The sequence below is a fragment of the Pinus tabuliformis genome, chromosome X, assembly GCF_031772625.1.
Source record: "Pinus tabuliformis cultivar Carrire ecotype Pingquan chromosome X, CPIR1, whole genome shotgun sequence".
Taxonomy (NCBI): domain Eukaryota; kingdom Viridiplantae; phylum Streptophyta; class Pinopsida; order Pinales; family Pinaceae; genus Pinus; species Pinus tabuliformis.
In genome coordinates, this window is record NC_142308.1 from 469885953 (window position 1) to 469913024 (window position 27072).

Genomic DNA, 27072 nt, shown 5'->3' on the forward strand with positions numbered 1-27072 from the left:
AGGAGTGTAATATATATATATATATATATATATTTAAAAAAAAAAATTGAGAAAAAAAGAGAGAATATATCATATATAAAAAATAAATAAATAGATATAAAATAACATTAAAGAAAATATATATATATATATATATATATATATATATATATATATAAAATAATAATTAAAAAAAATAAAGAAAAAAACTATTAAAAGGGTGAAAAAAAGAGATAAAATAAGTTAAAAAATAATAATTCGATACAAGATAAAAGAAGTGAAAAAATGAAATCTCTAAGTAATGAACAAAAACAATTCCAAAGAAATGTAGAACAAGTAATTAGAATACTTGAGCGACAATATGCTGAGGAGAAAAAGAGAAGGGAATCCTTATTCCATTCTCTACATCCATCATCACTCCCACATAATGATGTAATCCATGGTATCGAGAAAGTGCAGCTAAAAGATCAAGAGAACAACAAAACAACGAAAATTCAACAAAACAAGAAGCCGTTAGAACATGAACATAAAAATCTTGTGGATATGCATTACAAAGAAATAATGGAAAAGGACGAAGAAATTTCTCGTCTCAAGGACCACGTTGAAAAATTATTGGCGCAAGTGAAGAAGACTAAGGTCACAAAGAAAGAACTCAAGAAGCACTTATCAGAACAAGAAGAGGAAACCTTGCGTTTAAAGAACCTTAATAAAAATTTATTAGAACAAATCAGAGATCTAAAAGATGAAAATCTTAAAATTCAAAACACTGAAAATAAGGTTGATAAATCAGAAGTCAAAGAACTTTTATGTCTGAGAAACCATAATCAAAGTCTACTCACTCAAATTAAGAAACTTAAGGAGGATAAGAAAGCATTAAAAGACAAGTTGGAAGAATTCACTCAAGAAGTATAGAAATTTTTAGTCACAATAGTTCAAGTTGAAAATAAGGGAATGAATACCGATCCAATGAATATGACAACTCAAGAAGACAAGTTAGTTAAAGAAACAACAAACTTAGATGTTGCAGTTCAGACAATGAACATCCCCGCTGAATGTTTCATAACCAACTCAACAACATCTTCGCTAGAAAAAATGTAAAAATTGCCGCATACCCAATAAGGGAAAATCAAACCAAAAACGTTCCCTATCGGCATCCGAATCAAGAGAATAGACAAATCAGCCATGCTACGTATCGAGACCATTCAAACCAAAAACAACAAACTCATGTTCCAGAGAATAATGACGTAACAACAATCCAATGCTATGATGACAAGTCGTTACAAAATTCCAGTGATCAGAATATTCCACAGAAGATTAATCTAGGATGGTCTGATCCCTTCTCAGTGCGACAATTTTGTTTGTCACTTAGAAGATCATATCAGCTTGTATCGACGAAGATGACTATCCTGAGACAGAAAGACATTCGAAGCCGAAAAAGAGATCAAGCCTTTTTCATCGACAAGCTTTGAGGACAAAGCTTTTTGAGGAAGAAGGCAATGTTACGAATAAAATATATAAATATAATGTAAATGATAATAATCATAAATAATGTTTAGTTAAATTAGTAGTTAGGTTGAAGAGGCATGTCTAAATAGGACATGACTCTCCGTGAAGAGACATTTGCTTGGTATATAAGCAAGCCTCTTGTTCTCATTCATCTCATTCATATTCACACATTTTAATATATAATATTATCCTCATGGATATCTTTGTATTCCAAGTCTTCTGGAGTAATTAATTTGTAGAAGGAACTTTGTTTGCTTCAGCGTGAGAAACTCGGAACAAAACTTCTGTAAAAGTTATCCATACCTAAGAAGCTATAGATACTTCTAAGGTTCATGGGCAGTGGCCAATTCTATATGATCTCCAATTTTTAAGGATCCACTTGATCTTTTTGTCTGTCATTGAGGGATCCAAGGTAGTGAATGGATGTCATGTGGAATGAACATTTTGACAAGTTTATTTGCAACTTATGTCTTCAAAGTTTTTTTAATACATGATTAACCTATTGAAGGGGTTCATCCCATGTTTTGTTCAAGATTAGGTTGTCATTAAAATACACCACTATGAATTGATTCAAGACAGGTTTGAGTACATCATTCATCAGTGTCATGAATGTGGTTGGGGCATTTGTAAGACCAAAGGTCTCACTAACCACTCAAACAATTGTTCGTTCTCTAGATTTGAATGTGCAATTCTAGACATCTTAGGGTGTTGAAGGCATACTATTGTGTTGCAGTCTAGAAGATTACCTATTTTCTTCAAATTCCTTCTCAACAATTGGTAGAGTAGCCATACTAGGTGTGTGTGAGAAACTTGGAACAAAATCTTTGTAGAAGTTAACCATACATAAGAAGCTATAGAACTTTGTAAGGTTCTTAGGTTGTGGCAAATATTGTATGATCTCCACTTTTTTAGGATCCACTTTGAACTCTTTATCTATCATTGAGGAATCCAAGTTAGTGAATGGATGTGACGTGGAATGAGCATTTTGAGAAGTTTATTTGCAACTTAGGCCTTCGAAGTGTTTGTAATACATGATTAACCTATTGAAGGTGTTCATCCCATGTTTTGTTGAAGATTAGGTTGTCATTAAAACACACCACTATGAAGTGATTCAAGATGGGTCCAATATTGTATAATTCTGTATAGGCATTTTCTTTGATTTTCCCTGTCTTTGAATGAGCCAAGCAAGAACAATCTGCTTTATATGCAAGTTAAGCAGCACTGAACTAAATAGAACTCAAGTCTTTTGACATGCGGTTATGTTATAAGCCTTCATTTCTGGAGCATTGGTGCAGTGAGGCTTGCACCTGAGGAGGTGGCATGTGAATTAACTGGCTATGTGCACAATGCTGTAACGCCAATTGGCATGAAGACAGATATTCCTGTAAGGTTCTTTTTTAGATGACATTTTCGTCAATGGGTGATTTTTATATTTTTAACTAGCAAGTTTCCATTTATCTGATATTATTAGAGATTTTCTTATTTATGTGTCTCGTTTCTTCTCTTTTGTCACAGGTGATTCTCTCAGATGCTGTTGTTAAACTGAGGCCAGATTATTTTTGGCTTGGTGGAGGGGAGGTAGATGTGAAACTGGGAATCAAAACTCAGGAATTTATCGATCTTGTCAAACCATTTATAGTTGATTGCTCTTAAGTTTAAACAATTGATTGTCCCAGAACATTGGTGGTAGGCATTTTCTTTTGTCACAGGTGATTCTCTCAGATGCTATTGTTAATCTGAGGCCAGATTATTTTTGACTTGGTGGAAGGGAGGTAGATGTGAAACTGGGAATCAAAACTCAAGAATTTATCAACCTTGTCAAACCATTTATAGTTGATTGCTCTTAAGTTTAAACAGTTGATTGAACCAGAACATTGGTGGTAGGCATTCTTTTTATGGCGTTCCACTCGCATAAAGTTGAAATGAATAAGCGAACAATAATAGACATAGTCACTTTAGGGTTTGATCATCTGCCCAAGTTTTAAACCTTGGGTATGCGAGAGATGTTTGGATGCCTCTTTTACTGTCTTTCAGAGAGAATATTTCCCACTATCTATAGGCACGTTCATTATAGTGGAACTTTATATATGTTATGGTGTTTTTGTCATTTAAAATGGCAAAGGTGGTAGAGGGGAATAGAAAGGCGGTAGAGTCTGTCCAACTTTCAATGTATTGGACAATCACTGGTTACATATTTGTTTTACTATTTAACGAATGCCAAGATGTGGTTGTTTGGGTAGAACGTGTATCAATTTCTATTTTATATTATAGTTTTGGATATTATTGAACTAATGTTAAGATGTGGTCATTATTGAGGAACACATAGGTTATATAAGTTGGGTAGTTGGGTTAATCATGTATCAATTTTGATTTAATATAGTATTTTTGGGGACAAAATAATTTCATTACCAATTAATAATAATAATAATAATAATTTATATTACAATGTATAAAAAAATAAGTAATCATTATAAATCTAATAAAAATAAAAATATTTATAATCAAAATTTTGTTCTTTTAACATATGATAATGCAAAGATTCAAAATAATAATATAAGAAAAGATGATAGTCTCGCACAGTCCATAATTTAGAAAGTACATAAAGCTAAATGCATAAACTAAGTAGGAGTTGGCACAAGTCCAATGTTAGATGGGGAGAGGGTTATCGTGATCTTGATGGTTCACACTTATTCATCAACAATTGGGTTTGGGTTAGAATAATTGAGATTACCAACCATCATTATCAGGATTGTGCTTTAGAGGCTTTTCAACCTTTAAAATTGTGAGAACATAAGCTTTCGAAGCCTTTCAACCTTTTAAAATGGTGAAAGCATTGGGCCCTGAAGGCTTCTGAACCTTTAAAAATGGTGAGAGCATTGTGTTTCAAAGGTTTTTTAACCTTTAAGATGTTGGGAGCAAGTGTAAGCAACATGTCATTTTGCTGCATCGATTGTGAGGGCTATCTATGTTATCACTGTTGACGCTCTTTTAAAACCCAATCGGCTCAGTGGCAAGGGCTTCCATTGTGGTGTTGGGACTTCCAAGATCTAATAGAATGGGTAGGAGAAGAAGTAGGTAGTTCCCTATGCATAGTGAATGTGTTAATTTTAGGTATGTTCTATGCTTAGAGCAATTTATTTCAATTTTCACAGTTAGTTCAATATCTTTTCAGATTAGCAATCACATCAACATAATAGTAAATTGCAGATAGAACATGAACATAAATCGTAGAAGACAAGCCAAGACAAGATGACACAAGATGTGGCGCTAGCCAGAAACCTTTGATCAATTCTTCTTATATGTTCTTCAATAGTTCAGCACAGAGAGAGAGAGTACATTTACAACAGAAGTCAACATTTTGACTTATCTAAATAAGAGCATAGATCATCTCTAAGAAGATGATACATGAGGTAGCTGAACACAGTGGAAGACATGTTGCTTCAAGTGATTCTCCAAGGTGACTCCATCGCCTTGTCGCACCTATCGTTGTGCTGCTCTTCATCATCATGTTGCACCTCACTGTGCTGCACCCATCATCACTATGCTACATTTCATCATGCTTCACCAATCATGATAGTACCCATCACTGTACTGCATCATGTACCATCATGTGCCATTTGCTGCACCATGTTTGCCATACTGTCCCATGTGCTTGCTGCACCATGCTTGCCACCATGTGCTTACTGCACCTTGCTTACCATACTGTTGTTTCATTGTTAGCATGCCTTTGCTGCTATCCCATTGTTACATTGCTGTAGCATGCCATCATTGTAACATTGTTGCTATCATATTGTCATTGTAACATTGTTGTACCATGCCATCATTTTTATCATGCTGCCCATGCATCTTGCTGCACTATCATGCATTCAAACTTCATGGGTCACCTTGCTGTCACATTCCTAACACTACTACCCCATGGTTAGTGACTGTTGCTCCTATGATTGCTTGCCGTCCCACTGTAACCTACAACAACCCAACATACCCTAAACACTGTTGTTCCAGGTCTGCTTTCACTGTTGTTTATACTGTCACTGGTTAGGGCATCTGGTCATGCTGCAACAACCCTTACAAACACATCTAGCAGTCCACATACAACGCTCAAAGACTGTGGCACACCTTCATGAGACTCCACACTTAGTATGCTGTTGTTCTTGGCATATTAGCCCTTAATCCTCCCTACGCAGACCCTAATTGTGGTGCTATGGCCTGCGGCCTAGCACACAGTCCACCTGTAGCATATGACTAGCACCATACAAGAATTTTGTCCACAAAACAATGCCCAAACAGACCTGCAAGAGAGGTCTCCTAATTCGGTCTTCCCAACAAGCAACTTGGCCTTCCTTTCAGCAACTCGGTGCCCTGTTTAACCCACAAACCAGTCCCTGATCTCCTCGCTGCCTTGGCCTCTTCTTGTTGCGGCTAGGGCTTGCTAAGGCCTCCTCCATAGTTGCGTTAAACTTCATCCATGACAAAGGTAAGGGCTCCTTTAGGTCAACGTATAGATCCCTTCCATAGCTTCGCTGGCTTGTCTTCTTTGCTGCAACTAGGGCAGCCTCCTTTCCTCCAACGTCTAGGGCTTCCACTCCTAGATTTCTCTTCCACTAAAATCCAAAGCGAGTGGAGAGAAATCAAGAGAGAAGTGTGTGTGAAATGACTCTCAAGTCATCTCCTTTTATACTAAAACGTTGAGCACATGTGGGTGTTATTTAGTTGCTGGCCGACCTTGACGAATTGTCTTATAACACAAATAAATTCATAACTCCACAAATACTTATTGGAATTGGATGATCTTTAGATTAATCCTACACCTCTCAATGAGAGGGGCTCAAGAAAAATATCAGCTGCCATAAATAAGATGACCCACATGGAGTTTGGCCCTAGTTGCCAATTTTAATAGAATGTCATGCTTCTCAAAAATCAAGGTGTTGGAGCGAGTGGGCTCACACTGAGCTTAAACTTCAGCCTTTCAACAATAGATTGCATATATATATAAATATATTCACGCAAATTAGTCAACTGTTATACCATGTGAAGCATTTAGGAGGTTGACTGCAATTAAACATAACATCCTCTTGATTTTATATGAGAGAAAATTTCTACCATAATCAAATCATTGCATTGCTCTAAACTCAACAACCTGATTTATTGCCCGACATTGCTTTCTTGGGATTGGAGGTGGAAAGGAACTATATGTAGATGTTAGAGAGACAATATTAAGGGGTTTTGGAAAATGGACCAAAGTAGAACAAGTGTTTCCAAATTTCATCTCTTCCACATATGGGACATGTGGGTTGAGGATCCCATGCAAGCATATTAACCAAACTAACCAATTCTAAAAGACAATTTAAGTTTGATTGATATTTCCCTTAATTTTACTCAAAATGAAAAATGGTGATATTAATATCATTATTTTTTTTCAAATTTCAAATTGTTTTTTTATTTTATGAAATGTATTTTTTGGAGAAATTTACCAAGCACTGTTGAAAATGGAATTGAGGGTCCATTGAGAACGAAACAATTTAACCCTCAGGGACATTGAGTGATGTCCACAATAGTCTCAAAGATAACTAGTTAGAAGACTTATCACTATTTAGGGTATTAATATGGTACCAGTATCACCATTTTTTCCATGGTTAGTGTTTCATGATAACAAATTAAAAAGTGACAACATAACATTCTAACTTATTTTTTAAACTGAATATTTATTCATTCATATTAGTATCATCAATTTTGTTTTATGATTGATATGACAATTATTAATTTTCAGAGATGAAAAGTTAATTGGATTAGTGGAAGCAGAGGATTGTCTTATTCTTATTAGGTTCAAAGCTCAACTCACTGAAGTAGCTGGTTTACCTTTACCAAGGTAGCTAAAAGTCCACAGAGTCGTCATGACCATTAAGTTGGGTTGACCATTCAGTTGGGTTTGTGTTGGGGGCTTTCGTGCCCTTTCACATTAAAAGATTACAAACAAGTTCAAACTAGCAAAAATTATTGTTCCGAACATCAACCATATAATTATTTATCCTAATTGAGATAAGAGAGAAAATAACGTGAACCGTGTCATCAAAATATTTTATAAAAATGTTAACCGATGATTCATATATTTTGTAAAATAAAAACGTGTTAAATTAAAAGTTTTAATAAATTAAATTTGAAATTTAAAAATAAACCATATAAATTTGACATAAAACTTTGATGGAATTCACAAATAAATTGGATTTTGAATTTCAAAATTAAATTTAGAAGTTTAAGAGCAAATAACACAAAATTGCTAAATATAATGTGAAAGCATCATTTCTCACGACTAATTTTTTATATATAAAAATGGTTTTCACCATTAAAATTAATATTTATAAAGAATGTACAAGTTTATTTATTTGTTTAAGGGTAATATTTATAAAGAAGTACAAGTTTATTTATTTATCTACTTTTATTTTTGTTTTTTTCTAACAAATTTATATTAGGAAAATGTTTACAATATTTGAGGTTATCTATTTGGTCTTTCGTGATATAATAGCAAGACCTTGATGTGTAGCTACATCATTGTGTAAACAAATCTTGTTCATTTGAAAATAGTTTATTGATGATTTGTAAGTGAGGCATACCTTTATTTGTATTAAATACATTTGGGTTTCGAGTAATTGAGTCGTTTTTAAAAAGACAAATTTTTAACCAATTAAAAGCAATTTTAAATCTATAAATTTTGTGATTATATGTAAAATTCCAAAAAGATATTGAAATGAAAAAGTTGTTTTTTTTGGGTCAATTGTTTATTTACATTAACCATTTAAGTATGCTTTATGTTAATTGTTTGAAATTTTATTTTATGTATTTCTAGTTGATTGAATGAAATATGGAGATAATTTTAATGACTTTGGTACTTTCATTTTTCACTTTGTATATTAATATAGAAATAACATTATGAAGGTTTTTTACTCTTGATACCATTTGTTTTCCCTTGACCATTAATATTTTTGAGCAATCTATGACAACTAGATTAGGTGATTTCTCTTACCTTGATAACTGCTTGTGATGTATTTTAATTAACTTGATTAGCTACTTCTTTCACTTTATTATTATTAGTGTTCTTGATCTTCAAGCAACTACCCAATAATGAAAAATAATGAAACACGAGGACACAAGATATAGGCGATCAACCAGGGCCAAAACCTCTCTTCTTGAGAGGAAAACCAACAAGAACTCTCTTCTTCTTATAGAAATTCAAATGACGAATTCCAAGACCTATGACCCTTGACCAAGGACCTTCCAAGACCAAGTCAAATCATTCCTTTGAAGAACTTATTCTAGCAAAGTCAATCCAAGTCAAATCAACGTCAAAATTGCTGCAATTTACTTCAACCTTAATTTCAGATCTGCAACTGGGATTGCAATTTTCAGTTACTGCGAAAACCCTAGTTTATGCATGCGTTGGAGAATATGGTGTTTCTACCCTCTTTTTCTCCTTTGCTTGGGATGGCTTCTTCTCATAGGAAACTCGACTTGCAATGGTGACTTCTTTAGAGACAATTCTTGGCTTCCTTGAGTGACTGCAATTCAATACTTCTGCAACAGAAAGTGGCCCTAAAAATCTCGCACATATGAGGTGTATAGCCCAAAAACAATCCTGAAGGCTTCACTTTCCTCTTCCTTAGATCCTCCTTCCCTTCGCTAGGTATTAGGTTAGCTTTTCTTGCTTTGGTCGAACTTCTTGATGCTGAATGGATGATTCCTTGAATGAGGCCGAATGCTCATATATATAGGCTTTTTTCTTAAGTGTCGTAATGAGGCGACATGCCCCTCTAGGCGAGACGACTACTCCCTTTGAAGGTTGACTTGATTGTAGCATTATAACAAGGTCTTGGAGGGTCTTTGACTCTTAACTTTGACTAAAATAATTTTTCTTTACAAAATGTAACATGCCCAAAAGGGTCTTCCATACATGACAAAGTCGCATGACTTGTTGACTCAAAGACAAACCCTAGAAGCACTCAATGGGTGTTTGACCTAAAACTAAATTTCCCTTGAGCATGAAACACATGCCTCAAGAATGACAATAATAAATTTATTTTTGTCTTTACATTAAATACATAAAATAATGATTACATATGTCATTATGAATATCAAACCTAGTTACATATTTCAACACTCCCTCTTAACTAGGGAGGTATTCATAATCTATACAAGGTACTTGGACATTCTCAAACTGAGGAATTTTCATAAGAAGTGTCAAATTGGTAAGCCATCTCATAAGTTACTTCCTTAGCTTATTCCAGAGAATCTCATCATACCAACCAACATTGTCACATAACAAGGCCTTGACTAACAACACTATTTCTCCACAAAATCAGAGCACAATGCTGGCGAGACCAATGACTGGTAGACACCATCATCATTGTCTCTCAAGGCACATACCCCACCCGGGGGTTCACAGGGTATGTCTTTTTAGGACAATTCCTATCTTGGAATAACACATCCTCAAAGAATTTCCTCTTCGACTACTCTTACATCTTGGATTCCCTACCACATCCTCAAAGAGTATCAGAATTAATTTTAGATGCTTACCCAATCCTCCATTCTTTCTTCACAATATGAAGACAAGAATGATGTCCCTCTCTTTCCCTCTCAACTAGGGAAGATATACTCATTACTATAAAAGGAATATACTCAAGCTCCCCCTTTAACCAAGGACTTGACTAAGCTCCCTCTTAACTAGGGACCTTTTAACAACAACAACCCTTAGCTCTTTGGTGAATATCTAGGTACTATCAACTGCTTGTACGACTCCTCATCTCAATGTCATGAACCACATCTTCTTCATTATGGAGTCTTCATTTTTCATAGGGCATCAACCATCCATCACTTTCCTTCAACAAACCATAGGGATGAACCAACAATCATGTCATCCTTCTTTTCATCGGAAAGTGATCTTTCAGTCCACATCTAGATTTTCTTTACATAGCTACCCTTTTTCAAGTCATGTTTCTTTTAGGATCTTCCATCCAATCACGAGTACTAGTTGTAAGTGACATTTACAATTCTCTTCTGATAGCCTTGTTTCAACCCAACCAAATGTAATTCAAAAATAAAAAATGAACATCAAATGAGAGTTACCTTTTAAGATGGCCTTTCATCATGACATCTGCTTCTTGCAATATCAACATCCTGCACATCTCCAAGACTTCCAACGTCAAGGGTCTTCTTCCTCTACAAACTTTATCAAAGTCTTCATATCTTCATTATGGAGATGTCATAGTTGATGTTTATCTTATGTGACCATAGTTGCAACTTTTATGATCTCTTCTTCCTTTCTTCACATATTGCTTCCCTGGAACTTCAATACATAGTTCCTTCATCCTATCAACCACCTCATATTCCATATGAGGACATATTATGTTGATTCATCTTATCAATATGTGAACTAGTTCAAGGTATACGCCTTCATGCATCAAGAAGAGATTCTCCTTTTCCATCATGCTTATAAGATAGAGCATTTAACCATGTTGTCTGCAACTATATGATGGCATGACTTCATCTATCAAATACATACATACCTCTTTTCTCTTCTAGTCATCTAGACTTCCTTTAGCAGCTTCCTTTCCTTGCTTGAAAGTACTTCAACCATGTTGCACTCTTATGACATGATACCATCATCCTTTCAAACAATGGATCCCACACAAGGTGGAATGATCAACGAGACATTTGTGAACCTTCTAATGAAGATTCCAACAAAGGATCTTGATTATCCTCACCCTGTAAATGCTCCTTTCTAATGATGATGATGTATGATGATGTCTTTCTATCTTCTATCATGCTAGATGACTTTCTTCATATTTACTATTAATTCTTTTAGAGAGGTTACTAAGAGTTACTTCCTTTCTATGATCACTGCTTCATCCATGTAGACTTCTACTTCAGCTATCCTTTCAAGCTTCTTTAATGATGTCATGAGCTCTTGTTTCAATCATATGCTTCAAATATGATGCCATCTCCTAATATGATGCATCCTATCATACTTATAATACTTTCTATTTGACAGTAATCCTTTAACCATGGTAGAGGTCTTTTCACCTCCTACTTTTCCTTGCTATGTACTTGAGAGACCTTAATAGTGAAGATCCATCCCTTCTTTCTTGGATTTCTTCTCATCAGGTTCTTCCACTTCTTTAGTGATATGGGATTCATTCCTTTTCTTGTTTGTCCTTCTTTAATTTAGGACAATCTCTCTTGAAATGCCCATATTTCTAATGACATAGCACTGGATCTTCGACATATCAGTTTTCTTACTTTTTTTTAGTACCAAACTTCCCAAACTTTCCTTTTCTCTTGGCCATGGCAGCAAATGATTGAACTTGTTTGCTTGGTCCGACATCACCTTTTGCTTTTAAATTGGTTTCTTCAATCTTACACAATGACCAAAGTTCATTGAATGGGGTGGCTTCCTTCTTTCCACAGATGCTTGATACAAAGTTGCCCCATTCATTTGATAGTGAATTGAACACCGCAATGGTCATCTCTTTGTCAGACATTATTTCCCCCAACTCTTGCAGTCGGTATCATATTTGTGACACCCTCATAAGATATGACACTATACGTTCTTCCTTTTAGTACCTTCATCTTATATAGCTTAATTCTCAAAGATATCACTTCTCCTGTAGTGCTTACAAAGAATAATTCTACCAGATTGTCAATTTTATTTTGAGTTCTCCAATTTTGCTATATAAGGGATGAGAGAATCCTTGATTGATTCGATAAGGATTCTTTGAGCCTTTATCCACCCCTTCATATACTTCGCTAGAGCTTGAGCTTCTTCCTTTGGTGGTTCAGTGATTGAACCCTTAACATGTCCAATAACTTCATTTTCTATGAGGATCAAATTTGTCCTCTTTTTCAATGCAAGGAAGTTTGATAACCCAACCAATTTGTTACTTTCCTTGCAAAAATAAACCATTTTGGTAGATTCAGACGTAGATATAATTATACTTACTTGTTAAGTGAAGACACTCCTAGATGATGAAGTCTTCAACTTGATTCCTTTCTTGATTTTGATGATAGTTGATGACTTCCTTGAAGACGACAATACTTCTTCTTGTAGACATGTCTTTCTTCAAATATGCTTAAGATGTCATTCTTGAGTCAAAGAGAGGGAGCACATCTTGAATCCTTTGATGATGATGGAAATGCTTCTTCTTTCTTCCTTGGATGATAGTGTACAGAGTTCAATATACTTCAATGTAGTTCTTCTTTAAGTGGAGGTAGGGTCCTTGGGGTCTTTTATTCTTTGCATTGATAATTGTGAGCTTCTCAAGAATGCTTTAAGTGCCGAACCCTTCTTTGAATGGGCTAGGTTTTTGAGGCCTTCTTCTTCGTTGAGTTGTGATGATTTGATCCTTGTGATGTGATGAATGGTTCTTCTTGACGTCCCTTAGATTGCTCGGCTCTTATGTATCCCTTTTTGATGGTTCAATGCCTTCTTCGATGCCTTGACTATTGAAGAAAGTGTAACTAGGTTCGGTCTTCATGACATTGTATGTACGATTTTTGTAAACAAGAAAATGAATTTATTATTATTCCTTGCTGCATGGGTTTCATGAGCAAGAGGTTTAATTATTTAGTGGCTCCCATTGAAAGCCTTAAGATGTATTAGTAAGAGTCAAAGTCATGAAAATCTCTTCTTGAGCATATATGTAATATATATGAGTCTACCTAGTGTCTAGATTAACCCTCCAAGACAAGCACAATCCTCTTGAAGAATGCAGCAAGCAAAACAATGTAAAACACAGTCATGACGACCTACAAATGAATTAAATAAGCTAAAGAAGTTATGTCGGCTTGCAAATAGAGACACATCGGTTCACTTTGACATGTAAGCGAATTATGGAGGACAAACAGCGATAAATGCCCCGCTGGGGTCAACACAGGAAAGACAAAAACTCAAACTTCTCTACAACTTCGGATGAGGACAGAGGTACAGAACTTGGGATGGGTACATGATCTGGGAAATCTGTGATCTCTGTGATAATAACTACAAGTAGCTACAGGTTCTCCTCCTCGACACAAATCTCAGTGCAAGGTAATTACAGTGTCCATAAATCACAGTATCATCCTCGAACAATGTAAACTTTGAAACGGGAACTATAAACTCAAAACGGGAACTCTGGCCAAAAAACCCCGAAAAAACATCAAAAACAGTGCTAAAAGTGAAAAGTGTTGATGCTGGAATAACACCTTTTCTTTTCTTGGGTAAATTTTCAACATGTTTTAAAAATGGTGGTGAAAACCAATTTTTTGCCCAAAAATTATCCAAAAAACACTCTCAAAATGAAAAGGGTTTATTCTGGAAGAAGACTTTTTTTTTTCAAAAGCTAAATTTCAACATCTCGAAATAATGGCATGAAATATTTTATCATGACCCCGAAAAAACATTAAATTTAAAAAAATAATGAAAACATAAAATAAAAAAAAAATAAAAAAAATTAAAACAATGAAAAAACACAAAAAAAAAACCAAAAAAAACAAAACATAGATTAAAATATCTATTAAAAGAAAAATATAAAAGAAAAATAAAAAATGAAAAAAAAAATCAATCATAAAATGTAAAAAGAATGAAATTAATGATAAGAACTAAAAAGCTAAAAAAAAAAATAAAAAAAAATTATAAACAATTAAATAGTGAAAAAAATATTTAAAAAAAAGGGGAAAAACATGAGTAATCTTGTAAACAAAAAAAAATTGGCAAAATAAAATATATATGGGAAAAAAAAAGAAGAAAAAAAAAGAAAAAGAAACAAAAAATTAAGTGGGTGAAAATAGAAAAAAAAAAAAAAAAATAAAAACAGAAAAACAAGAAAACAAAAAAAAATAAAATTAAAATTAAAAACAAACTAAATTAAAAAAAAAATTAAAAGCTACTAAAATTAAGATTAAAATGTTGATTACTTAAAAAACAAATATAAAAATATATATAAAAGACAAAAATTAAAAAACAAAAAATGTTAAAACATTATCTCACAAACCATAAAAGAATTTGGAAGACAAAAAAACAAAATTAAAATATATATATATTAAGTAAGTAAAAATAGAGAAATTAATAAAAAACATTAGAAAAAACTGGAAAAAAAAAAAAATTAAAAACAAGCTAGTTTAAAAAAAAAATTAGAAATTAATGAAAAAAATTTAAAAACTAATCAAATTAATAATAAAACAAAAAACAAAAAAAAATTCAAATTATAAAAAAAAACAAAAAAAAAAGTGTATTTTTTATTGAAAAAAAAATGTAATTAATTTTTATTAAACATAGATATTTTGTTTAAAAAAAATCATTTTTTTTTAATGTTTTTTATTATTAAAAACAAATTTTACTTTTATTTTTATTTTTTATTTAAAAATAAAATTAGCCAACAGATCTTTTATATTTAAAAAAAAAATATAAACCTATATTTTATATTTAAAAAAAAAATTTACATTAATTTTTTTTTTTTTTTAAACAAAGTTAAAAAAAAAAAAATGAAAATTATTATTATTATTTTTTTTTTAACAATTATTTTTTTAAAACCATTTTTTTTGGGTTATAATTAAGAATAGGTTTTTTTTTTTTTTTTTAAATTATTAAAAAAAAATTAAAAATTTTAAAAATGAAGTCGGTTTTTTTTTTTTAATTAAAAATTTTAAAAATTAAATAAAATTTTAAAAATTAAATAAAATTTTAAAAATTAAAAATTTTAAAAAATTAATTTCGTTTTTTATTTTTTAAATTAAAAGTTTTTAAATTTAAAATTTTAAGAATTAAATGGTTTTTTTTATTAATTAAAAAAATTTTTTTTTGGCGCCCCGGCCGCCCGTAAGTGCAGGTCAAATTTAAGTTGAAATTGACACGTCTGATATGCAAGGTTCCATTCAAAGGATTTTTTGTGTCCCATAAGACGACTTTAAAAGTGATGGCCAAGTTTAGTTCTTGAGAGCTGCAATCTAGTAGATGGTAATGTTTTAATGCATAGCGCAAAGTCACTCTTAGAAGGACTTAGTCTGCAGTCCATAATGAGTGTGTCTTTGTGTGCAACATGTATATGTATGCTTGTATAATATATATATAATATATTGGTAAATTTCATATTTGTGTTGGAAATATATCCTGATTCCTCAGAAATGTAGTCTTAGTGATTTATTTTAAAGGTAATAAGTTAAAATATGGTTTAATCAGCGTCTTTTCTCAGAGAATACATGTCCAGCTAGAAAGATCAGTTGTCTTACATTCTGTGATTGCTTTTGTATAGTTGCCACCATTGCCTGGAAAGATGCGATTATCTTGGAAAAGCTGTGCAACTCATGCATATATAGGTCGCTTTATTAGTCTTCAGGAACAGGCAAAACGCAACCTCCGGTGGCCTGCAGTCGATGGAAACTCTACACACTTATACGGAACAAAGTTTTATAATGGAGATGCAAAGTTTGGAAATAATTCAGGAATAGAATTGACAGGATCATCTGTAAGTAATACTCATGGGCTGAGCACTGGAGTTAATAGATTAACTGTTGATTCTATAAAAGAAACGGGAGTTTCTTCAGCAGCAATGGTTACTGCAGATGTACAGGGTACAGTGGGTATTTCATCTAGTCCATACATAGATGCACATGGGAAAAATTCATCTTCACAACGGCAAATTCCAACAGTGCACGAGCAAACTGCATCATCTTTGCAGGTAATTTGTATGTTCATTTCCTGTCAATGCTTAGTGTACGATGGCTCATATTGAAGTGTTGAATTCTCAGTGAAGCAGTGTTGGCACCTTTTAATATTGGAACTTTTTATATTGGAACTGCAGTGAATCTACATATTAAGGGTATCTAAGCTTTTGAGATTGTTCATCTACAATCTTAACTTTTAGCTCATTGATTTATAATACTATCTAAAATATTTTTTAAAAGTAATTCCATTAAAATTATATTCAAAGAACCCAGATTGAATTCCCAATCTAATCTACCAAGAATATATTTTGCAAAAAAACATTGCCATTTGGAAAAAAAACTAAGCAGAACCCAGGTTGAATTCTTAATCTAATCCCATTATATATATTTAAAGAAAACAGTGATAATAAATATACTTACACAAATTATCATTGTACAATAAATTGTTTGCTTTGTGCAGATTGGATCAACTCTGGGGCTTGCAATTTCCCAGTCAGCTGCAGTTTCTGCCATCACAGTTGCCACAACAGGGGATAATATAAGTATGTCATCTGCTATGGCTTTTGGTGGCAGCTCTGTGCCAAACAATAGTTTGCCAATTTGCACAGGAGTGCCTCAACAACTGGAAGTGTTCAACCCCAGTTCCTGCGTTCCATCATCCAACACTCTAGCTTTCCTATATCTTTTTCACCAGGACACGCTGCACCAAGTACTGGTGGGCATGTATCAACACAACAGGTATGTAAACAACTGGCTGTTCAGATGGTTTGAACTATATGCCAAATTGTAGAGAGAACGATGAATAGGCTTATGGAGCTGGAAAATATACATAGAATAACCGTACTTTTTATTCTTATTATAAAATATTTGTTGTGTCTGGCAGGCAGCACAATATTTCAACCACCCTTTCTATAACACTCAGTTGATGCAGCAACAGTCCAATGCACAGCAACGTCAACAGGGATCTAGTTTGACTTCTGGGACAAGTGATAGTCAAAAGCAACAATATCAACGTTTTCCGAGTGTTTGCAGTTTTGGTCCTTTAGGATCACTTCAGCAGATCTCATGGCCACCATATTATAGCACTCAAACCCTTCTTGCAAGTGCACCACAACAACAGCAGCAGAAGCTGTTTTAGCAAATGAAATGAAGCTATCAACAGCTCAGAGAAACATCTACAGCAAAAATGTTACTGTAAATTCGTCTCCCTCTGTACTTGCCATTGGCCCTCCGCCCCCGGCAGCGCCACCACGGGCGGCCGGGGGGCGCCAATTTTTTTTTTTTTTAATAAAAAAACCATTTAATTTTTAAAATTTTAAATTTTAAAATTTTTAATTTAAAAAATAAAAAAAAACGAAATTAATTTTTTAAAATTTTATTTAATTTTTAAAATTTAAAATTTTTAAATTTTTAATTAAAAAAAAAAACGACTTCATTTTTAAAATTTTAAATAAAAAAAATAATTAAAATGGTAAAAAAAAAAGACTATTCTTAATTATAACAAAAAAAATGGTTTAAAAAAAAATAATTGTTAAAAAAAATAAAATTTAATTTAATTTTTTTTTTTTTTTTTTTTTTCTTTTTAAACATTGTTTAAAAAAAAAGTTTATTTATTTATTTATTTTTTAAACATTGTTTAAAAAAAAAGTTTAATGTAATTTTTTTTTTTTAAATATAAAATATAGGTTTATTTTTATTTTTAAATCTAAAAGATCTGTTGGATAATTTTATTTTTAAATAAAAAATAGAAATAAAAATAAAATTTGTTTTTAATAATAAAATAGATTGTTTAAAAAAAAATTAAATTTTGATTTTTTTTTAAAGAAAATATCTATGTTTAATAAAAAATAATTACATTTTATTTTATTTTTAAATAAAAAACACACATTTTTTTTTTTAATTTGATGTTTTTTTGTTTTTTAATATTAATTCTATTAGTTTTTAATTTTTTTTCATTAATTTCTATTTTTTTTTTAAACTAGTTTTTTTTTTTACTTAATATATATATATATTTTAATTTTGTGTTTTTTTTTTTTCCAAATCCTTTTATGGTTTGTGCGATAATTTTTTTAACATTTTTTTTAAATATTAATTTTACTATTTTTTAAATATTTTTCATTATTATTATTATTTTTTTTTAATTAGTTTGTTTTTAATTTGTTTTCCCTAGTTTTTGCTCATGTTTTTTTTCCCTCAATTTTTACTGACTTATATATATCTATATTAATTTTATTTTTTATTTCCAAATTGTTTTATGGTTTATAAGATATTTTTTTTAACATTTTTTATTTTTATTTTTTGTCTTTTTTTATATATAATTTTTTATTTGTGTTTTAGAGAGAATTATTTCATTTGGATTGAAAATTTAATTAACGATGTATAAATATGTAAAATATCGAAAATGAAAAATATCGACCTTCTTCTTTAAATATGCAAATCAATAAAAACCTCACTACAAAAAAAATAAAAATAAAAATAAAAACAAAAAACTATGAAGAGGAAGACTACTTCCAAAATTATTAAATTTACAAAATAATTATTTACATTTCATACATTAGAAAAGTTAAAGTCAAGAAAACCGGCTTTTTAAAAAAAGGGTCTGATGCAGAATAACCACTTTTTTAAATCGGCATGAAAATCACTACCATTCTAAAACGCAATGTACATAACAAGAATTTAAAAAAATTAAAGTGCCAAAAACTATGCTCTAAAAAAAACATGTGTGTTCTACATCACCCCTTTTCAAAATCGGGTCACTTTTTTGCTATCTATGCAAAACGGGTAACAGTATCAGTTCCCGTTTCAAAGTTTACATTGTTCTCGGTACTAATCTCGATGAAGGATGAAATCATAGTCATAGCTTCGGTAATGAAGGTGAACTCGGATCCCACTGTAGCACATACATTCTCGACAGTCACAATCTTGACATGATGGTGACTTCACAGTTATATATTCTCGGCATTCTAGACACAGTCAAGATCTCAGTGAGTTAGCAATCATGGTCTCGTTCTTAATGAAGACAAGGTCATGATCAAGTCCTCGGTGCAACTCACATCCAAGACATGATGATGAAGTAAGAAATGGTGCAACTAAGGACCTCTGTGGTACTATGATGAAGATATTGGTGAAGCAATAATGATGATGATGATCTCAATATTAAGAAGAGGATTGGTGTCTTGGTCTTGGAGTGGCCTAGTAGGTCAAGGGTCATGGTCTTGGTATTCATCAATTGGAATCTCTATATGAAGAATTTTGTGCGGTTTTTCCTCTCCAAGAGGGAGAGGTTTTGGCCCTGGAAGAAAGCCAACATCGTATGTTCTTGTCTCTTTGTTTTTGGTAGCTATTTGATGAGCTAAGAAGACACACTAATAATAATAACAAGTGAAGATTGTGCTAAGAAGTAAAGTTAAATACATCACAAATAGTTATCATGCAAGAAGAATCTCATTAACTCTAATTGCCCTAGCTTCTTCAACATGGTATTAGAGCTAAGGTGCTGAAGTCAAAGGAAGGGCAACAAATAGAGACATTCAAGGATCAAGTTTCAAGAAGGGCTCAAAACAAGCTGAAGGATATCAAAGAAAATATCAAGATCTACATTGAAGGATCAAACCCTAGATCAAAGAAGTAGTCTACAACAACAAGAGCTTTTGTCTCCATAGTCATCATCAAAAAGCCACCAAGACCCTCATCAAGTTGTCTACAAAGTAAGGAAGCTCAAAGACCTAAAAAATGAAGATTACATTATCTTGGAGAAGATCGAAGTCCTAGAAGCAGTTCTGATCTACACTACAAAAGAAGGTGAAGCATATTAAAGGCAAGAAGGTATTGTCATTATCTTCAAGGCTCTAAATCAAGCAAGGATTATCTCCTTTCCATAGAAGAAAATCATTCGAGAAAGCAACAAATCATCCTCATAAAAAAGAACAACCTGTTCTATTAAGAAACGACTCTCTCATTCAAAAGAAGGTCATCCAAGAAGAAGTACTAATATATCTTCTTCAACCATCATCAAAGCAATCAAGGTGAAGATTTCATCTTCACATGAAAAGTAAGATCTTTTCATTCTATAATCCAGTTTGGTTAAATGACTTCATGATTGCAAGGACATCTATAGGTTGGATGCATGAAGGAGGATATACATATTTCTCAAAATCACTGAAGCCATTGAACACATCGAAAGGTCTCCTCTGAATTCACGGAAAGGGATATGTATGAAAGATCCCCTCATATAGAAATATTGGAGACGTCAAAGAGATAAACCCATTCTTTGAAGGTGCAATGAAGAAGGTCACATGAAATCCGATCTACATGAAGGTAAAGGGTATCAAAGGATGTAGAATATCTTCATAAGGTTCCATCTACAAGATCTAGGAAGGAAGATAACCATCATTGATGCACTAATAGATATGCAAGGTAACAAATGTCCATGAACAAGAAGGTTACCTCATTCAACTTGTGGTCTCTATGCTAGATAGGAAAATACAAGTTGAAGGTAAAAGTGTTGAAGGTCAAATAACTCAAGAATTTACAGAAAGGAAAAGGAAGTTTGGTCCTCAAACAAAGACAAACAATGGTATGGAAAGATTATGAAAAGAAATCTCATATCACATGAAAGATGGAGGAAGTTGAAAAGGGCCAAGAAAAAGAGGGAATAACATATCTCTACCATGATTAAGATGGTATCCCTCACAAAGTGGTCCTATCATAAGCTTCTCTTATAGATATGACCATGATAACAAGATGCATCGTGGCATCATGGAAGCATTAGAAACAAGAGCTCGAGACATCACCATGGGAATCATGGAGGAAAAAATCCATGGCAGACAAACACGAAGAATATAGCTCTTGGGAACCTCATTGGACATTGAATAAAAGGATGAAGTCATCTAGGATAAGGCTCATCATACAAAAAGGGAACATCTTCCAAATGGGGATAGAAAAGATTCTCTGAAGGAATCCTCATCGGAGGGTTCATTGATCTAGAGAGGAAGAAAATGTTGCATCTGGAAATCCAACTTATGGAATTCATGAGATGATGGTATGATGACATGAGAAATGAAGCAAATTAAGGGATTAAAGATATCTTGAATACAGGAAGTTGCTGGAAGAAGCCTAGATGAACTAAAGGTAAAATGAGGTATGTATGCTTGTGTTTAATATTATAATGTCATGTCATATGGTTGCAGGTAACATGGATCATTACTTATATCTTGAGAAGCATGATCAAGAGAAAAAGGATCTCCTCCTCCGAAAGGATGCAGGAAGGCATACGTCACACTAGATGAAATCAACATAATATGTCCTCATATGAAGTATGAGGTGGTTGACCATAATGAAGAAACACTGATTGAAATCTCCTAGGAAGGGAATGTGAGAGAGGAAGAGATCATGAGATATGCAACCCTGATGAAGACGATCAACATCCAAAAGACCAAGAATATTTGACTAGGAAATCTCCCGGAAAGATATGAAGACTCTGATGGAAGTCTGAAAAAGATGGAGACCCTTGACTATGGATATCTTTGGGAGATGTGTCAACATGTATGCATGATGCTGATACCTACAAAAAGATGTCATGATGAAGAGCCATCTTGAAAGGTACAATTTGATTTAATGTTATGTTTTGATTTCTTGAATAATATCTGGATGAGTTCATGCAGGGCTACTAGCACAAGAGTTGTAAGTACAAGTACAACTATCATTCATGTGGAGGATGGAAATTCCTGAAAGAAACACGATAAGGAAGAAATAGCCATATGACGAAGGTCCCAGATATGTATCAAGAAGGATACTTTCCATGAAGAAAGGAATGACATGATGAACCAAGAAGGAAAGTGATCTATGGATAGTGCCCTACAAGGAAGAATCTCGACTGAATTTCATGACATTAAGAAAATTTATCAAGCAGCTGAAGGACCCACGAAGAAGAAGATGTTGATGAAAAATAGAGTTCCTAGTTAAGAGGGAGCTTTGACAAGTCCCTAATTGAGAGGGGGTTTGGGCAAGTTCCTGGTTAGAGGGAACTTGGGTACATTTCTTTACAGGAATGGGCATATCCTCCCTAATTAAGAGGGAGAGATAGACACAACATTCTTGTCTTCACTTTGGAAGAACGAATGGAGGATTGGGTAATCATTTGGCATCCGATGCTCTTTGAGGATGTGTAGGGCATCCAAGACAAGAGTAGGAAAGAGGTCTGATATTCTTTGAGAGCTAGGAACACAAGATGAGCATAGGCCTAGAAGGTCATACTCAGTGAACACCCGCGCGCATATGTACCTTGAGAGACAATGATGAAGGTGTCTATTGTCATTGGTCTCACCAACATTGTGCTCTGTTCTGATGAGAGATAGAGCTACCTTTCTGTGGAAACAATGTTGGTTACTATGATGCTATACATATGGGTTACCAATCTGATTCTTCTTATGAGAAATTCTTCAGATTGAGAATGACCAAGAATCATCATGAATACCTCCCTAGTTAAGAGGGAGTGTTGAAGAAAGTGTAACTAGGTTCGGTCTTCATGACATTGTATGTATGATTTTTGTAAACAAGAAAATGAATTTTTTATTATTCCTTGCTGCATGGGTTTCATGAGCAATAAGTTTATTTATTTAGTGGCTCCCATTGAGAGCCTTAGGATGTATTAGTAAGAGTCAAATTCATGAGAATCTCCTTTTGAGCATATATGTAATATATATGAGTCTACCTAGTGTCTAGATTAGCCCTCCAAGACAAGCATAATCCTCTTGAAGAATGCAACAAGAAAAATGTTAAATTGGCAACTAGGGCCAAACTTCATGTGGGCCAGCTTATCTATGGTAGCTGATATTTTTATTGGATCCCACTCGTAGAGAGGTGTAGGATTGATCTAAAGATCATCCGATTTCGATAAGTATTTATGGAGATATGAATTGATTTTGATTATGGATTTATTATCTAGCCGACCAACAACTTGAGTAGGCTCATAAGCCCAATAGACATGTCTATTCATCACCTACACGTTAGTATAAATAGATGAGGATTTGATGTCATTTGAGACACACTCTTCATGCGATCTCCTCTCCACATCTTGGGTTTTTGGAGAAGGAGAATGCAGGCCTAGTATGATGCCCTAGCTCCCAGATGATGCCCTAATCTGCCACCCTAAGCCGCAGTCTCAAAGGAACAAAGAACAGCCGCAGTAAGCCACAGTCAATAGGAGTTAAGGAGTCATAGATCAGTGGGTTGAAGAGATCCAAGGTATATGAAGCCAAGCGACAGTCAGGTATATAGAACCGCTGAAGAGGATTACACGCAGTCAATGAAGGTCACATATATGCTGGAGCTAATACGCTGGTCACAACTCTAATGCACAGGTCATGGCATATATATATATATATATATTCATATACGCTGGCATATTAACACAACAAAGAAATACGTGGAGACCACACACTTGGAACGCTATCATATACCACACAGTCATATAATATGGGGAATGGAGATATTTATTGGAATGCAGTCAGGACGCAGGCAAAGATGCGTGGACACATATATATCACACAAGCCCTAGATCTGGCAGCGTGGTTCACGTTGTAGCACGTAGTCATATAATACGCTCTCCGAAATCCATGTACAGTTATACGCTATAATGGAAGGACATTATATATGGAACGCTGTTAGCTGCAGCTAATATATATGAAGCCAGCAGGTTAGAGGAACAAAACTCGAGTTTCATTTCTGGAATCTACATACAGGTATACGCTAGAAACGTTGGACAATCAATACGTTGGGAAGTCATCCCACGCTGGTCATATGCAATATATTGAAACGCTGGACAATCAATACACTGGGAAGTCATGGTGATATACCACGCAGGTCATATGATATATGGACACAACAATCATGGGACACAATGATGTATGGAACGCAGTCATCATACGCTGTATGGAACACAGTCACCTAGACACAGTCATATGTATATACGCTTCATGATGTATGGAACGGTCATATATATTATGAGAGCAGTCATATAATATATAATCTACTTCAGTCATAACTGCAGTCTAGCATGGTTATGAAGAACGCTGGTCATATAGACAGTGATAAGCAAATAATGGGACTGCGTGGAGGATAGCCTAGCTGCTTTGCTAGGCTGCAAGCCATAGCAAGCAGCTAAGGCTGATATACAAAAGGATAGTAAAGGCAACATGATGATATGAGCATTGGACAACAGAATGATGTAAGAGATCATAGGCAACATAGGACAACATGATGATAATGCACATCTGTAAGGACAACAACATGATGATGATGCATATTAGTATGGGTAGCATTATAAGATCATGAACATGAAGGGCAACATGATAAGATCATGGACATGGGTAGCATGATGATAATCATGATTAGTGCAGCATGGTGTCATATGCAGTGGTGCAGCAAGTGGACCTAGATGCAGCACTACGATAGGTGAAGCCGTCACCTTGGAGAATCAGTTGAAGCAGAATGTCTTCAACTGATCTCATCGTTATGCGAAATGATCTATGTTAGATCTAGATAAGTCAAAGTGTTGACTTCTGTTGTAAATGTACTATCTCTCTCTCTCTCTTTCTCTGCTGAACTTTGAAGAACATAAAAGAAGAATTGATCAAGGGTTTCCCCACACATTGTGGGGTTTGTCCTTGGCTTGCGCCACATCTTGTGTCCTCTTGTCTTGGCTTGTCTTCTGCGATTTATATTCATGTTCTATCTGCAGTTTATTTTAATGATGATGTGATTGCTAATGTTGAAAATTTAAATAAATTTCTCTAGCATAGAACATACCATAACTTAACAAAAAATGATGTAAAACACAGTCATGACGACCTGCAAATGAATTAAATAAGCTAAAGAAGTCATGTAAGCTTGCAAATAGAGACAAATCAGTTCACTCTGACATGTCGGCTAATTATGGAGGACAAACAACTATAGATACTCCGCTGGGGTCACCACTAGAAAGACAGCAACTCAAACTTCTTTGCAAATTCGGATGAGGATAGAGGTACATAACTTTTGATGGCTATAGGATCTCAGACATCTCTGTGATCTTCGCGATAATGACAAAAAGTAACTACAGGTTCTCCTCCTTGGCACAAATCTCAATGCAAGGTGATTACAGTATCCTCCTCAGTACTAATCTCGATGAAGGATGAAATCACAGTCATAGTTTTGATAATGAAGGTGAACTTGGATCCCATTGTAGCACATACATTCTTGGCATTCTAGACAGTCACAATCTCGACATGATGGTGACTTCACAATTATATATTCTCGACATTCTAGACACAATCAAGATCTTAGTGAGGTAGAAATCATGGTCTCATTCTTAATGAAGACAAGGTAATTATCAAGTCCTCGGTGCAACTCACACCCAAGTAGAAAGACCTCGTTGACATGATGATGAAGCACGCAATGATGCAACTAAGGACCTCTGTGGTACTATGATGATGATCTCGATGAAGCAGTAATGATGATGATGATCTCAACAGTAAGAAGAGGATTGGAGTCTTGGTCTTGGAGTGGCCTAGTAGGTCAAGGGTCATGGTATTGGTATTCATCAATTGTAATCTCTATAAGAAGAATTTTGTGCGGGTTTTCCTGTCCAAGAGGGAGAGGTTTTGGCCCTGGAAAAAAGCCAACATCGTGTGTTTTTGTCTCTTTGTTTTTGGTAGCTAATTGATGAACTAAGAAGACACACTCTAATAATAATAACAAGTGAATATTGTGCTAAGAACTAAAGTTAAATACATCACAAATAGTTATCATGTAAGAAGAATCTCATTAACTCTAACTACCCTAGATTCTTCAACATTGACCTTCTTGATGATCCTCCTTTAAGCTGCCTTTTTCTTGTCTTAGATAACTTGGCTCTGATACCATATTGAGAAAATAGGGTAGCTAGATTAGGTGATGTCCCTTACCTTGATAAATGCTTGTGATCTATTCTAATTAACTTGATTAGCTTCTTATTTCACTTTATTATTATTAGTGTTCTTGATTATCAAACAACTACAAAATAATGAAAAACAATGAGACAAGAGGATACAAGATTTAGGCGATCAACCAGGGCCAAATCCTCTCTTCTTGAGAGGAAAACCCACAAGAATTGTTCTCTTCTTATAGAAATTCAAATGATGAATTCCAAGACCTATGACCCTTGACCAAGACCCCTCCAAGGCCAAGTCAAATCATTCCTTTGAAGAACTTCTTCCAATAAAGTCAACCCAAGTCAAACCAACTTCAAAACTGCTGCAATTTACTTCTTCAACCTTAATTTCGGATTTGCAATTGGGATTGCAATTTTTGGCTGCTGCAAAACCCCTAGTTTTTGCACGTGGGAGAATATGATGTTTCTACCCTCTTTTTCTCCTTCTCTTGGGATGGCTTATTCTCCTAGGAAACTCGACTTGTAATCAAGACTTCTTTAGAGACAAATCTTGGCTTCCTTGAGTGACTGCGATTCAGTACTTCTGCAGCAGAAAGTGGACCAAAAAATCTCACACATATGAGGTTTATAGCCCAAAAACAATTCTTAAGACTTCATTTTCCTCGTCCTTATATTCTCCTTCCCTTCGCTAGGTATTAGGTCACGTTTTCTTGCTTTGATCAAACTTCTTGATGCTGAATGGATGATTCCTTGAATGAGGTCGAATGCTTCTATATATAGGGTTTCTTAAGTGCCCTAATGAGCGAACATGTCCCCTCTAAGTGAGTCGATTACTCCTTTTGAAGGTCGACTTGATTGTAACATTATGAAAAGTTCTTGTAGGGTCTTTGACTCAAATAATTCTTCTTTACAGTATGTAACATGCCCAAAAGGGTCTTCCATACATGACAAAAACTCTTATGACTTGTTGCCTCAAAGACAATCCCTAGAAG

At 33.9% G+C, this 27072-nt stretch overlaps 1 protein-coding gene across 2 annotated transcripts in view; it reads left to right on the forward strand.

Annotated features, from left to right (window-relative positions):
* Positions 1-3449, forward strand: part of LOC149140708 (YbaK/aminoacyl-tRNA synthetase-associated domain-containing protein) — a 126872-nt gene extending 123423 nt beyond the window's left edge. For both annotated transcript variants that reach the window (XM_089449192.1, XM_089449193.1), the window contains 2 exons: positions 2781-2869; positions 3001-3449. In XM_089449192.1, the coding sequence (XP_089305318.1) occupies positions 2781-2869; positions 3001-3138 (227 nt within the window). In that variant the 3' untranslated portion in view covers positions 3139-3449. The remainder of the gene's footprint in view (positions 1-2780; positions 2870-3000) is intronic.
* Positions 3450-27072: the final 23623 nt, after the last annotated feature.